At 41.9% G+C, this 17,501-nt stretch overlaps 1 protein-coding gene across 1 annotated transcript in view; it reads left to right on the top strand.

Moving 5' to 3' along the window:
- Positions 1 to 17,501, top strand: part of SLC24A3 (solute carrier family 24 member 3) — a 1,194,917-nt gene that overhangs the window by 1,156,096 nt on the left and 21,320 nt on the right. Inside the window, exon 16 of the mRNA XM_086926908.1 lies at positions 16,265 to 16,330. Within this exon, the coding sequence (XP_086783034.1) occupies positions 16,265 to 16,330 (66 nt within the window). The remainder of the gene's footprint in view (positions 1 to 16,264; positions 16,331 to 17,501) is intronic.

Here is a 17,501-nt window from a genome sequence, read left to right as displayed (position 1 = left end):
CAACTACACACCTAGAAGAGGATTAGGCACCGACCCACCCTTTCTCACAGACTCACCATCATTAGAACTCATGGTGGGAAACAATACTATTTCGCCACAAAGGGCGCCACTTACTGTCAACCAGCAATTAAAAATTGTATCTTGGAATGTGGCAGGATTGAACAGCCAACTCCCTCTCCCTCATTGGAATGACTTTGTCGGGAATTTCGACATATGCATCTTCCAGGAGACAGGGAGCTTGGAACCCTTATATAAACATGGCTACACTTGCCACTTCATCCCGGCAACATCTATTGGGAAAGGGCGCCCTTCAGGTGGCCTGGTGGTCTGGATAAGCATAGCTCTTGATTGCCAAATCACCTCCAATACAAGCCTAAGTTCAGATATTCTGTGGCTAAGTATCAGGGGACCCATGGATGATAGTCAAATTGAGCTTTTTAACATATACACAAGAGGGACTAAGAGTGGTATGCCATCTACCACAATCTCTGCATTAGAGGAATGTCTGGATAAATGCTCAACACATGCAAGCATTATAGTTGCAGGTGATTTCAACTGCACCTATGAACCCCTGATTTAGGAGGAACTGTTGAAGACTGAACCACAAGATGCTAGGTGGGCTGTACCTCAACTACATCTCCAACATGTTAAAAGATTAACTCAACAGGTTCTCCAAATGAACTCCATCACTATGGAGTATGGCTTAGGAGCCATTAATGGCAGGTCATAATCTGATAAGGGAGGGGGCAATACCTTTAACAGAATTAGTGGCCCATCACGGATCGGCCAATATATTCTTTTAGATATTAGATTATGGGGCCATTTGATCGACATGCGAGTAGGCCCAACAACAGACAGTGATCATTACCCCTTGTGCTTAACCCTGAAACCCCTTGGGGTTGTAAACTCATCGGAACGAGTGAATACGCAACCCCTGGCAGTCACCAAAAATGTAGTTCCATCAAATTGTAAAAAGTCCCTGAAGTGGGAAAAGGTAGCATTTAGTGAGAAAAAGGTGAAAGCAAGTGACTTTGCCAAGGACCCTTATTCCTGGTTTAATAGGGACTGCAGGGAAATTAGGTCAGCCTTAATGAAGACAATCAAGGGGAAGAATAAAACACAAATAAAAGCTGCTAGATCTTCCTACAAAGTTGCCCAACGTAAGGCTAAGATATCTTGGAATGTTTCTTGCTGGGAACAGTTGAATGCTGCATGCTTAACTAAGGATTACAATCTCTTTTGGAAACTGGTTACCTGGGGCAGTTGATCAGGCCCACGTCCTCCCGCAAACCATATCACCAGTCAAGCCTGTTTCAAACATTTTGAGGGGCTTTATTGCATCGTAGTAGATAACCAAGAGGGAGAAACAATAGGGTAAATTGGGCATCCATTAGAGGAGGAACTCTTTACGTTCAAGGAAGTTGAAACGGCTATAAGCAAAATAGTCCCTGCAAAGGCTGCAGATCTGGATGGCCTACCCGGCGATCTATTTCTGGCTGACCGTGTACAATGGACACCCTATATCTTAATAATATCTAACGCCATAGCTAAAGGTGCACCTGTCCCAGCTAAATGGAAGTCCGCTGAAATAAGGGAGACCGGGACAATCCCACTAACTATCGACCAATAAGCTTGATTGATGTGATGCAGAAGGTATTTGGTCAGATGCTACTGCAAAGGATCCAGGCATGGTCCGAAGAAGGGGACATTCTTTCTTTCCCAGTTTCAAGCGGGTTTTAGAGAAAAGACCAGGACAAAGGACCAAGTATTCAGATTCCTTCTGATTTACTGGAAGATCGTGGTACTAGGCAAAGGCAGTCTTTACTTAGCATTTATTGATCTGAAGACTGCCTTTGACCTGGTCCCTAGATCCAGGCTATGGGACACGCTCGGAGAAATGGGTATGCCCCCTTTTGTCCTCAATTTATTAATCTGGTTGCACGAGGGGACCTTTGCCCAGGTTAGGTGGGGAGACCAGGGTCAACTTACCGAGCGCATCCCTGTCAAGCGAGGTGTAAGGCAGGGCTGCGTCTTGGCACCTATCCTGTTCTCCCTATATGTTCTGCAAAATGCCAGCAAAACAAATTTATGGCCTTTAATCCTCATAGGGCATGCAGAAAGGGCCCACTTCTAGGAGGGACCCCCTTGAAAAAGTTGATACCTTTGACTACCTAGGTGTAAGGTTCTCCGATAAAATGTCATGGAGGCCGCACCTGGGTAAGTTGCTGATGGCCCACAAGCTTACGGCAGGGGCAGTGGTTAAAGAACATCGCCTTTCTCACACTAGACTTGTAGGCCCAGCCCTCCAGATATATAATGCAAAGGTGGTCAGTGCTGTCTTATATGGTGCCGATGTTTGGGGATACAATAAACTGGGTGAGCTTTCCATTGCATAACATAAATTCCTAAGAGATCTAGTGTAAGCACCAAAATACATCTCCCTTACCCCGCTATTTTTGGACATGGGTAGGCAGTCGATAAGTGACATAGCCAGGATGCGCCCTTTACTATTCTGGGCCCGCATCAGGAGGACACCTGATCTTTCAACATACGCAGAGGCACTTACTGAGGTTATTAGGCTTGATACTGGGGGGTAAATAGGCTGGATACAGGATACCAAAAAGATGCTTTCAGCAATTGGGCTTAGTGGTTGCTGGGTTAGCCAGGAACCCCCAAGGAGGGAGGTACTCACACTCCTCTACTGGGAATAAATGGACCAACGTGAAATTAGAAGAACAAATATGGTTAATTGACAAACAAGTTCTACTTACATAAGCAAAGTAGATACTTTGAGCGCTACCTGGACTTAATTAAAGTGCCGAGATATAGAATACTCTATATGCATTTCAGGTATGGCTTCCTCCCAGTAGGGGAAGTGACGGCAAAATGGTCCACCAATAATGGAAAAGATTGCCCTCGCTGTCAGGCCCCTGTGGAAAGCATTGCACACATCCTGTTTGCCTGTCCGGCGTACAAACTACAGCAGGAAAAATGGCTGAGCCCGCTTTGGCGGCAGTTTGGAACACGGGATCACCGTGTTGCACTTCGTATTCTTAAAACTGACACCGGACCTCTTATACCTTGTTGTATGGCAAAGTATTTGGGCCAAGCGTAGCTGATATAAAGAACAGCATTTGTAAAGAAGATGTCGTTGTTTTAACTGTTCCGCTAGCAGCCAACTCTATAAACCATCAACAATACTGCTGCAAATACTGTCACGCACAAGCACTTTATTTATTCTTTTTAAATATTGGCAATCTCCCAAGTATTTTGAAACCTTCTCTATGTATTTCAAAGTTATGAATTATTACCAGTTCTAATTCAATTTTATGATGACTAATTGTAGTCATGCCACTGTAATTTTTCATTCTTTTTAATCATTATGTAGCCTTATGGCTGTGTTATTTTTTTTTTATCTTGCTTTTATGACTATAGTGTCGAAATGAAGCTGGTAATGATGATGATGATGATGATAATTAAGTGATTTGCCCAGAATTACAGGATGTTGCACCAACGCTGAGTAGCGTAACAGCATGTGTCTTTTTTTCACTGTGGCTTCGTCCCTCATTATAGCACCCTGTATACAGGCTTTCCTGCACTCCACAATGTCTGAGCAAAAGAGACTGAGGGGCATATTATCAAGACAGGCAATTAAATTATCGCAGTTTTAGTGGCAGAAAACTGCTGTTAAAATGGCGATAATTGGCTTGATAATATGCTCTATGGAATTCCAATTGAAGCCCATGTTAGATGTGAAGGACATCTAACATGGGCTTCAATTGGAATTCCATCGAGCATATTATCCAGTCACATATCGCAGTTTTAGCTGCAGTTTTCTGCCGCTAAAACGGCGATAATGTTCTCGCCTGTCTTGATAGTATGCCCCTGAATCTTTATAGTCCTCTAAGCATTGTTTTAAGTGTTTTCTCAGTCGAGCTTTGTCCTGTGAGATTTTGAGTTTGAAAATGTTCCTGCTCCAGGGGCCTTTAGGAGAGGCGACCATTTCCATGTCTAGCTGTAGCTCAAGTAGATCATGGTCAGAAACTAAATGATGCACTAAAGAAGCTGCCACTAGTTGTTTTGCCAGCGTAGGCATAATTATGAAATAGTCCATCCCAGTGTGGATTCCGTGGGAGGAATAGGGTGAATGGATATGACCTGCACAGGGGTTTTTGAAGTTGCCCGGCTTGGGTCATAGCATTGTCCTGAATAATGTCTTTCACAGGGTAAACAGAATTTACAACAAATATTTTACCCCGCAGGGAATCACAACACGGTCGTTACAATGACCGCGTTGTGATTCTGCATACCATTACTCCTCAAGTCGGAACAATGACTTGCGGAGGGGGGGGGGGGTGTTGGATTTAAAATCCAACACCTTCTCTAGTGTCCGCACAGACTGGAGTTGGAATAGTAAATTATACTATTCCAATTCCAGCGCCCCCCTCCGCAAGTCATTGTTCCGATGTGCGGAGTAATGGTATGCGGAATCACAACGCAGTTGTTGTAACGACCGCGTTGTGATTCCCTGCGGGGTAACAGAATGCGGGATTTAAAGGTATATTACTTTCACAATGTTCTTGTCTCTATCATTTCTGATGTCTGGTTTCCGAAACCTGTTTAAAACGGGGTCACTAGTGAAATTCCAGTCCCCTACCATCAGCCTAATCTACTTACCTTAGAATGATTTGTTCCCCACGGAGGCAAACATGGATCTCACAACTGTGCAGGTGTTGTAGATTATGAGATTTGCAAAGCTATATCTCCCACTGTCATCGGCCCATGTCTGCCATTCTTTGGCTGACATTGAAATATATATTAGTATCTGAACACCTCTTTTCCTAGGGGATGTCGGGCATCTTGGGAAGAATCCCCTGAGTGAATGTAGCTGGCCTAGAGTGTTTTCCCTACCACGACCCTACGTAACTATGCACCCACCTCAGCTGTCACGTGTGTCTCTTGTAGTAAAGCAATATCTGGTCTGTGACATCCTCGGACTGTAAGGAATTTAGTAATTATAATGCAGTGTGTTAATTCATTAACATTAAGGGATTCCCGTGGCAGTGCAGAATTTGTGTAGTTCTGCATTGTGTTACCTATTAGGGTTTCTTGTCCAATTGAGATTTATTATATGTGTATCTGATGGGGATGTTAGTGAGGCATCAATTGTAGGTGTTTCACTGTATATTTATGTGGACAGTTAAATGCATCCAAAATAGGTCGTCTCGACCTGAGTAGATTATGTTTGTGTTGAATCCATAGAACAATGGATCCAGGAACTCCAATGATTGTGCTGCTTGAGTACATAGTCTACCTACTCACTATATCTGTGAACCGGTGGATATGATTGGCTGCCTGACTGCTGCATCAGTGCCACCAGTCAGAGTTGCATTATATCATTCTCTATATGGCTGTCCTATTTTTCAGTTACAGTGTCCAAGGACTAGCTGCCTCCTCTGTGTATGTCAGTCGCCTTTCCCGTTGCTTGTGTCACGTAGAGGTTCTTCAAAATATCATGCTAGATGTGACATTTTAAGATCACCATCCATGTCTGCTATTACCTCCTGATGGGGACTGCAGAATGGCCTCATTACTTTTTTTCACCCTTCACTCCTCACCCCATCTAGACCATTACCATACTGGTATATCGAAGGTGTGGCCATCTCACTTACTCCACTCATATCCAAGGTCGGTAGCGTGATATTCACAGGGAGGGGATACCCAAAATGTCCAAGCTGTTTCACAGTTTGCGGGGTAATCAGGAGTTATCTCTTGGCCTCATTTGCTTTTATTCTCATCTTTGTCTCCTTGCACCCATTTAATTGTCACGTTTTCCCAGCTGAGCTCTTCCTCAAGATCTTTGTCTTCTGTTCCAACTTATTCTCTGTGATGCCCTGTATTCTCTGATTCGGGGTGCATATCCATATCCACATTCTCCAGGTCATTAAAAAATCTCTCTAGGTGGTCAGGTAGTTGTATTTCATCATGCACCCATTGAATGTGATCAGCATTATGGATGGTTCCAATAGGCTGTATTTAATTTCCTTCCTGCATGGGGCGGAGAGCTGGGAAATATTTTCTCAAGGTATTAGTGCTTTAAAAAAAAGATCAGCGGAGAAGTACACCTGGTTATTCTCAAGTTGGTATGGCCCATGTTTTTTCGCCATCATGATGATCTGAACATCTTATTAGTGTATAACACAACAGATAAGTGTTTGGTACGGGGCTGGTGGCGCTGTTATGAGATCGCGCTAAGTGCGCCCATTGGAGTTCTAAGAGGGTTTAAATGTAATGTTTAATAGTGTATTTTTATTTGAAGAAACATTTTTCATTACCATCATAGCAATACATACCTCAGCGGATAGGATCTTGGGGCATATTATCAAGGGGGTTTATCTCCGCTTTTTTGGCTTTAAAAGCCAAGAAAGCGGAGATAAAATTATCTCCCTATTACCTAGCTGTCGCTAACACCAGTTAGCGACAGCTAGTTGGAGATAGCGACCATCTTGGGCCCCACTTTGCATGTCAGTGATATTTATCACTAATGACATGCAAAGTGGGCGTGCCAAGATGTTAGTGACTGGAAACAGTCGCTAACATCGCTATCTCCTATTTCCAACTTTTGGAGATATTCGCGCTAAGCGCGAATGTCTCCAAAAGCTAACACCTGCCCTGAGCAGTTCTTAGCCATGTTATCCAATGGGAGGTGGATTACATGGCTAAGAGCATTAGCTCGCTAATGCATGAATATCGCTGACTTTTTAGCGATATTCATGCATTGCGGCCGATTTTTATCGCTATTGCTTGGTAATATGCCCTCTTGTGCTTAGGGTCCATAAAGGGGTACCAGTATTACAAAATCGTAATACAAAGCAATCAAACAATAACTCTGCAAGTTTGCCTACCCATCTGTAGATAATCCCTTACAGAAAAGAAGAACTCAGGGGCATATTACCAAGCAATAGCGATAATTATCGCTATTGCTTGGTTAGCGTGAAAAAATTATCGCCGAGCTGCGGCGATTTTTATCGCAGATAAACCTTGGTATTACCAAGGTTTATCGCAAATGCAATAAAAATCGGCCGCAATGCATGAATATCGCTAAAAAGTCAGCGATATTCATGCATTAGCGAGCTAATGCTCTTAGCCATGTTATCCACCTCCCATTGGATAACATGGCTAAGAACTGCTCAGGGCAGGTGTTAGCTTTTGGAGATATTTGCGCTTAGCGCGAATATCTCCAAAAGTTGGTAATAGGAGATAGCGATGTTAGCGACTGTTTCCAGTCGCTAACATCTTGGCACGCCCACTTTGCATGTCATTAGTGATAAATATCACTGACATGCAAAGTGGGGCCCAAGATGGTCGCTATCTCTTACTAGCAGTCGCTAACTGGTGTTAGCGACAGCTAGGTAATAGGGAGATAATTTTATCTCTGCTTTCTTGGCTTTTAAAGCCAAAAAAGCGGAGATAAACCCCCTTGATAATATGTCCCTCAGACACCTGAAGAGACTGAACTTCCGTGGTGTTTACCAGTACTGCTGAGTGTACGGTTCCTATTAAAAGTGTAATGTCCCTATTGAAACTTTTATGTCCACAGATTCTTCCAGCAGTGTTGTTAAGGCTGTGTCTTGTACCTGCAGTGTCTGCCACGTCCGCAGTTAGTGATTTCGGTTTGGGATGGTTGACCACTGCTCTAAAAATAGATGTCGGCTCACCTGTTTGGCCTTTGACATTTGTGTGGTTGAAGGATAAAACGTGTGTACCCAGTAGCATGAGCATGCATCGCTTTGTGGATGGAGATAGCATATTATGTCTATCAGATCTTGATGGTTAACGGGCTTCCTTATCCTAGTTTCAGGTGGAGGAATAAATGTTCATCTATGTGGCGGTGGTTGCCAGGTGAATACCTGGGAAAACTGGGAATGCCAACCCCTTCACCCTCCTCCTTCCTTGTAGAGGGTGGTAAGAAATTGGCTATCTTAATTTGGAAACCTTTCTGTGTTTCTGGTGTTTCTGGATAAGGCAGCAGTTCAAGGTCACATCTGGACTGCTGAGTTATGGTGGCCTGATGAGAGGGGCGGCTTGCAGGTTGAATCTTCAGATATATTTATTGTAGTAAGAGGCTTGAGAGTACATAAATAACTTGTCGCAGGAGTAGGACCATTATTACAAATAGGGTGATTGTTGCTCTTCCAGGTAGCTGGATAGATTATCATAGTCCTTAACAATATCTGTCCATATGCATCCTTGCATTGTCGTAGATTTGATTAGAGGTACAAAAGCTACATTGCGTTTAATTCTTTTTGGTGATATCAGATGTTTAAATTTCAGGAACAATGAAACAGTTGCCTTTTGCACTAAAATGCATGTATACCACCCACTCGCCACCCCGTGACTGTCACTTATACTCAATGCCTTCCTCCAGAAATCATAGAACTGAATCTAGCATTTGCTCCAATTATATATCCTATTTCTGACGAAATTACCATAACATCGTTTACATTTCTGGAAAGCTATTGCCAATTCTTTAGGGATAACTTTTTCTTTCACTCATATTTCCCTGGGTAAGGAAAGTGAACCGTATATTCCGTAAATGGTTTATTTATGGGTTTATTGTGAGTTTTAGTCAGTCAAAATTTTTGCCGATACAGCATCGGCATAAAAAGTATTCTACAAACACATGTACATCGATGGATAAAACTATTAAAACAATTTAGAGTAACATGAAATGAAACATATTTTATGATCATAAGCTAAAAGAAAAACATTAGTTCATAAATATAGACAAATATTGCATACCCCAACATCTTACATTTCATATTAAATATCAAGATGACAATTTGATCTCCTTTTGCTCAGAGCAGATAAAAAGAACGAGGCCAAAGAGAAACATGTAAAGGGATCAGACAGTAACTGAAGATAATATAAGTGAGCTTTAGTCATTATTTTATGTTACCTCTTGTCATTTAGTGAGACGTTTAAAGTGGTCCCTTGTCGCAGGTCCCAACAGTCTGTGAATCCAAATTTCATTATTCTACAATTATGTCACTTTTCTCCTCTCATTAAATCAAAGACTCCATATAAATATGCATTTCAGTCCGGACTTACACTGCAAAACATTAAGAGCAGAGGCCCAAAATTGTTCTTAGGAGCTCGCTGCCGAAGACATCCTACTTCTAAATCCATCTCATGTCTCTATCTTCCATCGCCCAACACTTCCTGTCTTTTTATCTCACTCTTGCGGGTTATTTTTCATTTCTCCTTACTCACTTTGTCAGCGCTTTCCTATGGTTGTGTGATTCCACTTTTTTTCCCCCTTTTCTGCCTTTCTTTCTTTTGGTCTGAGCTAAATTCTGATGATGATGAAAAACGAGTTTGTGTTGTCAAAATGAGTGCCATTACGCAACGCTACAACCAGCAAGTTGTCAACACCCTTCTTTGAAAGCCAATTACCGCAAACGGGAGATACAACCCTTTTTTGCGGCTGCAAACGTGAGATACTCACGTTTGCGACCTCAAAAAAGGGCAATAGCATGTACAAATGCTATTTTGCGAGTCACTGACTTACAAAATAGCATTTGCGACACCCCCTGTTAGGAAGGGGCGTCCCTTCCTAATAGCAAGTCATCATGCCATGTGCAATTGTTTCACCCTTAAAAAAATTAAACTGAAAAGTTTAATTTTTTTTTTCTAAATGCTGCATTTAAAAAACAGAAGTCTGCTTTATTTAAAAGCAGTCCCAGACATGGATGGTGGTCTGCTGACCCCAGCATGCCACCATCCCTGGGAGTGCCGGCCATTCCTAATGGGGCTGCAAATTGCACCTGCCTCATTAATATTCATGAAGCATGCAATTTGCGACCCCATTAGGAATCGCAAACAGTGTCCGAGACACTGTTATACATCCCAGTTTGCGAGTGGCAAATTGCGAGTCGCAAATGCGATACAATTTGTGTGTTGCAAATTGGTGAGTCGTACATCTGGCCCCTGATTCTAAAGCTTTATTTGAAACCTGGAGAAAAAAATCAATTGAACGATACAGCATCACAGAATCTATGAATTGTAAACCTACACAAACACAATACATTGCATATGCAAAGAAACAAATGTCGAATAGGTGTATTATTTATTTCATTAAATTAAAAGGTCAACATTCAAAATAAAGATAGACATCTCTTATTCTGCCATTCACCTCCATGACAGGAGTTGTTTTTTAAGGCAAGAAAGTAATAACATTGCAAGGTATCTTGGCGAACAAAATAAAGCTTCTCCTGTGTGAGGGAATTTGAAGCTCTTGCCAGGAATGCAAGTGGGCGGCTCGGAATACTGGAACTGCTCTGAGATTCCTGACACGATTTCCTGTCCTAGGCCTTCTGCGAATTACATCACTTCAAAAAGGCCTGTTTTCCAATTGGTCTATAAAAATGAGGATCATTTCACTAAACAGAAACACTCCAGCTGCAGTGAAAAAACAGAAAAACAAATTTCAAGTGTGTGTGAACTTTTGTCCTTAGATTTGTTATGCTGTCTGAAATATGCATGCTCCAATACATATGTCAAGCCCTTTATCACAACGCCTGGAATGATGTATTTTTCCGCATATCGAGTTTTATTTCCTGCTGCCTAAGACACACATGAATGAATGGGGCAAGTCTTACTGGGATCAGAAATCACTCAAATCGGTGCAAAGATCAAATCCAGGCTTATGCTGCTTGTTCATTGGTCAATCGTGGTGGCTTAATGGAGATAGTACTTTATTTATTTTTTTAGGAAGGAATTGAAGTTGAACGTAGCCATTTTTTCTGTAATGAAAGGTAATACGCCAGGGTGCTGTGTCTAAAACTTCAGCAACACCGCTTCATAATTTATGCACTGTCAGGTTAGTTAAAGACGTGCTTTCTCCTGCTTGAAACGTTATCCAGAAGGATCATTTGCGAGGCAATGCGTAGGTGGTTTTGAGTTAACCAGACACTATTTATTTAGTTTATTTATTTAGTTATCTATCAGGGTTTTCTTGTGACTGTGTGCCCCGAGCATACAGATTGAGAACAAGAGCAAGAAAGAGGTTTGGCGCGAGGGTGTATAATGGGTTTCAAAGAAAAGCCAGCAAAAAACTTTCACATCTTAAAGAAGAACATCCCAAAGGTAGAGTGGCATTCTTTCCCTCCAGTGTGGCATTTCAGACCTGGGGTATTTTAACGGCAGAGAAGTTCTCATCCAGGTGGCTCTTCTCTGTCCAGGTGGGATTGTCAGAAATAATGTTTTTTTAACTCCCTCAAGAAGCTATACCGTTTTTATTGCTGCACAGCCGGTTCCTTGCCTCTGGGTCTCGTGCTCTGAGAGTAGATATATGAAGATTGTTTTAAGTATTGTTACCGTAAGCTTGTTGTTTCTCCCTGAGCTGAAACTGTAAATGGATCTGAGGGTGCTAGTGTTTCATTTCTGTGGCCCGATAAGGTTTGTGAGCCACGGACGCCATCTTGAAGTTGTCTCTTAGGTACATGAATAGCCTGTTTAAATATAGTAATGCAGGATTTATGGAATCAGCTCTTTTCCTATCTAGGGCTAGTCATGATGCATGCCTTATTTATTGATGGTTTATTCTGGTGGACATATAGTAGCCAAGCAGGTTTAGGACGTGGGTACTTATTAGGTCCTCCCTGTGGTGGGAATTAAGCATGGATGCAACTTTACATAACAGGTTTTGCTGCCTGTGTGCAGTCTTGAATACTGCATTCTCTCGAGGGGTGATGGAGATAAGAGAAGGGAGTAGGTTCATAGAGCTCTTTACTCTTAATATAATAAACTACTCTTGTGTACAGCTTTCATAGTGAACTGTTAGCGTATCAAAGAAGTCTGATCTGTTATTCACTGCTGTGACATCAAACCAGTTAAAAGCCAAACTAAGTTCTCACTGTTTATTGGTATAGACTTTGGAGGTGGTACAATGGCTACTTGCCCTAATTTGTCCCGGTCTCCCCTGTGGTTCCAGAAACCGGAGGGAAGGGATGGGAGGTGATACACATTATGGCATAGTCACCCGGTGCTTCCCCTTCTTCTTGCGGGTTATCTTTAATGGGCTGGAGAAAGCTGATCTCTTCAGGCTAGACAGTCTTTCTACATGATAACTAATGGGCAAACATGATGCTTGCTCCTGCTAACTGAAACAGAAAGGATATCAGTGGACTGAGAAAGAAGGAGAGAAGGTAGAGGGAGGCAGTCAGTAGTGGCCACTATGTAGCAGTGTGGCGGGATGTGGGGGGTAAATGGCAAAAAAAAAGAGAAAAAAAACTTACCTACACCCCGGCCACTTCCTCTCCGTCCTCTGCGGCTCTTCATGGAGTCCAGGAGCAGGAAGGAAACAGGAAGCTGCCAGAATCCTCTAGCCAATCACAACGCTGCGTTACAGCAGCATTGTGATTGGTCTAAGCGCGGTGGTTCAGTACTCAGGCAGGGACTGGGCATCTTCTCCACCCAGGCTGTGTATTATAGCCGGTGTAGAACATGTGAACTACGTATGACTGTTTGGCCGGCCCGAGACAGCCACCACTCCTCCACCTGTTCCAGCAACGACCCGCCCCTAACCAGCCGAACCAGGAATGGAAAAATAAAATGATAATAACTTTGAGTTATTATAATTTTATTTTTCCTTTCTCAACTGCTCCCAGAGCAGCATGGCGACGCTCCTCCCCTGCGCCTAGGACCCACTCCTGGAGGTGGGGAGGGTTACCAGATGGAAGGTGCTTTTCTTTATTTCATGAATTTCAAGGGAGGGAAGCAGGAAATCTCTGAATGGTGCGGAAAAGGTGGGAAAACATCAGGGTCCAGATTTAATAAGGTTTTGCATCAGCACAAAGTAACTGAAGGCAATTCAAAGTCTCACATTGGTATTTAGTATCAGAGCAAAAGGTGTTTGACACTGGAATGGTATAAAACCACCATTGGACTGCTTTACTTATTACTGGTTATCAAAAGACAAAGGCTCCTGTGGACATTTAATGAAGTAATCTCAATGTATATGAGCTCAGTGGCAATATAGTGGGTTATAGTGATATTAGAGAGAGAAGGACGCAAATACACCTCTGATTTGTTTTTGAATCAAAAATATTTATATAATCCTTGAAATGAAATACTGTTACAAAGTAATACATTTGAACATACAGTTCTGAGTGAAAGGTATCCCAGTGAAAAACGGAACCTAGAGAATTAGTGACATTATGTGAAGGTTTCCAATGCTTCATATAAACAACCATTTACATATATGTGTACAGTATACAGCGCTAGATACAGTGATCAGTGCTGGTGAACAAAGGTTCATTTACGCAACTTGTCCACAGCATTTCGACCCTTTGTGCAGTCTAGGGTCTCTTCAGGACCTATGATCGTAGGGACACCTGAAGGGTAATGGACAAGCTCGTGTGGAGGGTGTGACACTGTGCAAAGGATAAGAAAGGGATACTCACATGTGTCCCAGCCGGGAGGACAAGTGTGAGGTGGGTGGAATGGTATAAATGGTATAAAACATCTTTGCACTGCTTTACTTATTACTGGGGCAATTCAAGGGGGCAGCCACAGGTTTTGATATAAAACCCAATCTAATACTAAAGGAAGACCAGACTTTGTCTCTAAATCGGCCACCCTTATGCAGGTATTAACAAGATGAAATATGTTTATTTCTTTATAAACCACACTGCATCCTTCTAATGGGTGGGATTCTTCTACGTTTATCTAGGCATTGGGATGTCTACTGGAAGAGTATGCTTCCAGTACAAATGATATGTTAGACAATAGGCACTCCCAAACATTTTTCTTGGGGCCAAAAGTGTGGTGTAAGGTGTGACCAAGTGCCCCACTGATGCCAGCAGGGTGCTAGTCAAAGGGGTGTTGTAAGGTGGATGTAGGGGAAGCACAGCACGTACATCTAAATGCTAAATTGCACATTGTGAAACCAGACAACCTGGGATCAATACTGGCTTCCTCCCTTGACCAAATTGTGTGATCATAGTTAATTGTTTTATTTGAATTTTCCTGCTTTTACTTCATTATCACATATAAGATGACCTCGAAATACATGGCTTCAGAATGTGAGGTGTACAATACCTTGGGCCAGATGTATCAATAATGGAAATAGCAATAATTGCAATTCTCTGCGGATTATAGTTAGGAAATCGCTATTCCTAATGCATGAAACTCGTAGAGTTTTATTTGGCGGTTTCTAGTGGGTCGCAAATTGATCTACCTAATGAATATTAATGAGATAAGTCACAATTTGCAACCCATTCAGAATCGCTAAAATCACAGGCATAGTGGCCTGCTGGGGGCAGCATACCACTATGTTTTTAATTGCTTTTAAATAAGGCAATCATTTTTTTAAATGCAGCCTATTTTCCTAACAGAAAAATGGTATGCATTTAAAAAAGAAAAATGAAAAGTTTTCTTTTCATTTTTTAAGATAATGCAGTCGTCTGAGGGACTACTGGCTGTTCTTACAAATGTTTTTATGAATATTCACAATGAGTTACATTCACAATGGGTATGCAAATGTTTAGCGACCGCATTTCGGTCGCTAAACATTCTTACATATCACTACAATTCGGTATTAGGAAGGAGGTCCCTTGGCGCGCCCGTTCCTAATACCGAATCGGTATGCATTCGCAATTCGAAACTGCCATTCGGTAGCACGTTACCGAATCGCACTTTGGGAATGATACATACAAAAATGTTTTTTTTTCAGTCGCAAGCGGTTCGATTTGTGACCAGAAAAATGCTTGATACATCTGGCCCCTTGTCTTGTATTTTATTTCATAACAACTGAGTTGCCTGTTGGTATATTATTTGCATTGTTGCAAAAGTAAGGGGAAGCATGACGGTAACACAAACACTTTAAAAAAATAGATACTTCTCAATGCACTGAATCTGATCTGTTACAGTGAAACGTTTCTGAATGTAAAAGAAAATCACTTTATGAATTTTGAAGAGACATTATCATATTTTTACACGTTTGTTGCAAGATGTCTTTAAAAATGAAGGTGTTCCTAAAGTTGAGTGGTGCAAGACACCTTAGTAACTTTCCTTCTTTAACTTTAGTTAAAATGTAAATAAAAGCCTGCCCTTTATTTAACATGTTTCTCAAAGTTAGTCCTTGAGTCCAGAAAAGAGCAGGTCAGTGCTGCTGTTGATCAAGGGGCCGCATGTGAATGCCAAGATGGCTGCAAGCTGCCCCGGGCTGTGCTTTGAGTATCACTGTGCTTGAAAGTGCTGCTCACCCTTATACCATGGTGTGAGGCTGTACGAGACACAAGGCAGCCTGTTTTTGTGAAAGCACAGGGGAAGACAGAAACAGCAAGCCAATCTTAGTAGATATGGCTCTAACTTTTGTTTTTCCCCTTGTACAACGCAGTTTTGCAAATTTTGTTGCTGTGCTTCTGATTTACATTATTAAATTAGTAATTAGTAACTCTGCTGCCTATGAGAAGTTGGAGAGAGGATTACAAAAAAGGCAAAAAAGAGTCATATTTTGCATCCGTCCTACAAAACTCTTTGTGGCAGGAATCAACAAAGGGCAGTTTTTCCCTTTAGAGTCCAAGTGACACCATTAATAACCCAAACTTCCCCCTCTTTGGCTTCAAACTCCATGATAAACAACAGCCTCTCTTTTGATAACTATCCTTTATAGCTTTCTTCTTTGTATAGTGGAAGGAAGACAGATCCTTTGGAAGAAGATTAGCTTAGTAATGCCCTGGTTACTTACCTGCAAGCTTCATTACACCGAGTATAGTCTTCCTCGCCACATGAGTTCCCATCCCTTCCTCCCTGTTTGGCTATCAGCTTCATGTGGCTGCTTGCTTGGCTTGGTAGCTTTACAGGAAGTGGGGTGGGTCGTGCCTCCTCTTGTACTGGGTCAAGGGTGAGGTTGGGTAGGGATAGGAGGACTGGTACGTAGAATTGCTTGGAGGGTTCTGTTGTGGAGCTGAAGATCACTGTGTAACTCCGGTGGCAAGGAAGACTTACGAGGAGATATTGTTAGTTCAATTCAAGTGATTATTCATTAAACTAAAGAAGCATATTCACCTAAATATTATTGACAATGCAGGCATTAAGGATGCAAAGTGTGTAACGTTGGTTGCAATTTGCTTAATTTGATATTAGTTTGTAAACAAAACGTGGCATAATAATTTATTTAAAAGTTATATAATAATTATTTTCTATAAATATTTTTACAAGAGGTTAATATATATATTTGTATGTTTTTTATCCCCAGATTCAGTTAAACAGCCGAGGCCTAATATATTCTGTTGGCTTGCTGTTGGCGTCAGTTTTTGTCACGGTTTGTATAAAAACATATTTGATTTGTTTTGAACAAAAGTCATAGACTCCATTTTTCAACCTATTCTCCAAGTCTGCATTATGTGTCCCAATATGAATCCGTTTTTATTAGCATGATTTCATTTGATGCTGTTGCATGTTATGATCAGTATTATGGCAAAGTGTTTTATACAGAGCATGTGACGGGCTATGCAGTGAGATGTGATTGCACCAGCTTAACTGTTGGCGGGAATGGAAAAAAAGTGAATTCACTCCCGCACAATGGGCTCACTTCTGCAGTCATCATGTCAGCAGATTTTGCTCACTGTATAGCACTTCTGGATATTTGTAGGTTGCTTCCAATGTTGTGAAGAGAAGAGGAAAGGAAAAGGGAAGACAGAGGGGTGAATTAACCCGGAAATTACGGTTCAAGGATATGCAGCAAATTTTGCAGCACCACGATCCGCCATTTCCAAAATGCAGGGATGCACCATATTTACAACAATGCAGTGCACCCATCTGTTTTCCCTAGCGCTGGTGCTAAAAGTAGCTGCCTAGCACCAACGCAGACACGCTTGTGCCATAGTGCAAGGGTGCCTGTGTTGCAGGGAATGATTGTTTATGTGCAGGAAGGTGCCCCTTCCTGCACATGCCCCTTCCTGCACATAAATAATCAATCATCGTGATTTGTTACTTTTATGTGTGCTGCAGAATGCAGCACACATTTAGAAGTAGCAAATCAACATTATTCAATAATTGCTTATGTGCAACACTCATAGAAAATTAAAAAACGAGGAGAAATAAACTTATTTATCCTTGTTGTGCCATTCTAACGCCTGCTGTTGCATGGCATTAGTTTTTGGGTATGCCACAGATTTACACCTCCTTATAAATCGGTGGCAGCTTCACAAAGCAATGGGTGTTGTGGTGGAACAACCACAGCAGCACCTATTGCATTCCCCTTTCATGCAGATACCTGCATGAATAGGCACCATATATATAAAGCGACATTAAGCCACGAAAGGTGGCTAAACACCACTTTGTAACTATGCTGCTAGGCATAGTGCCACCAGTACCTCATAAAAAGTGACATTCCAGTGGGGCTAATCCCTTGTAAATATGCCCCAGAGTGTGTGTCATGCTTCATTTCGCATAGTTACAATGCTAAGCAATATCAGAAGTTCGATACTTGA

The sequence above is a fragment of the Lissotriton vulgaris genome, chromosome 6, assembly GCF_964263255.1.
Source record: "Lissotriton vulgaris chromosome 6, aLisVul1.2, whole genome shotgun sequence".
Classification (NCBI taxonomy): domain Eukaryota; kingdom Metazoa; phylum Chordata; class Amphibia; order Caudata; family Salamandridae; genus Lissotriton; species Lissotriton vulgaris.
The sequence above is the reverse complement of the archived record's forward strand: the minus strand, read 5'-3'. Positions and strand labels throughout refer to the sequence as shown.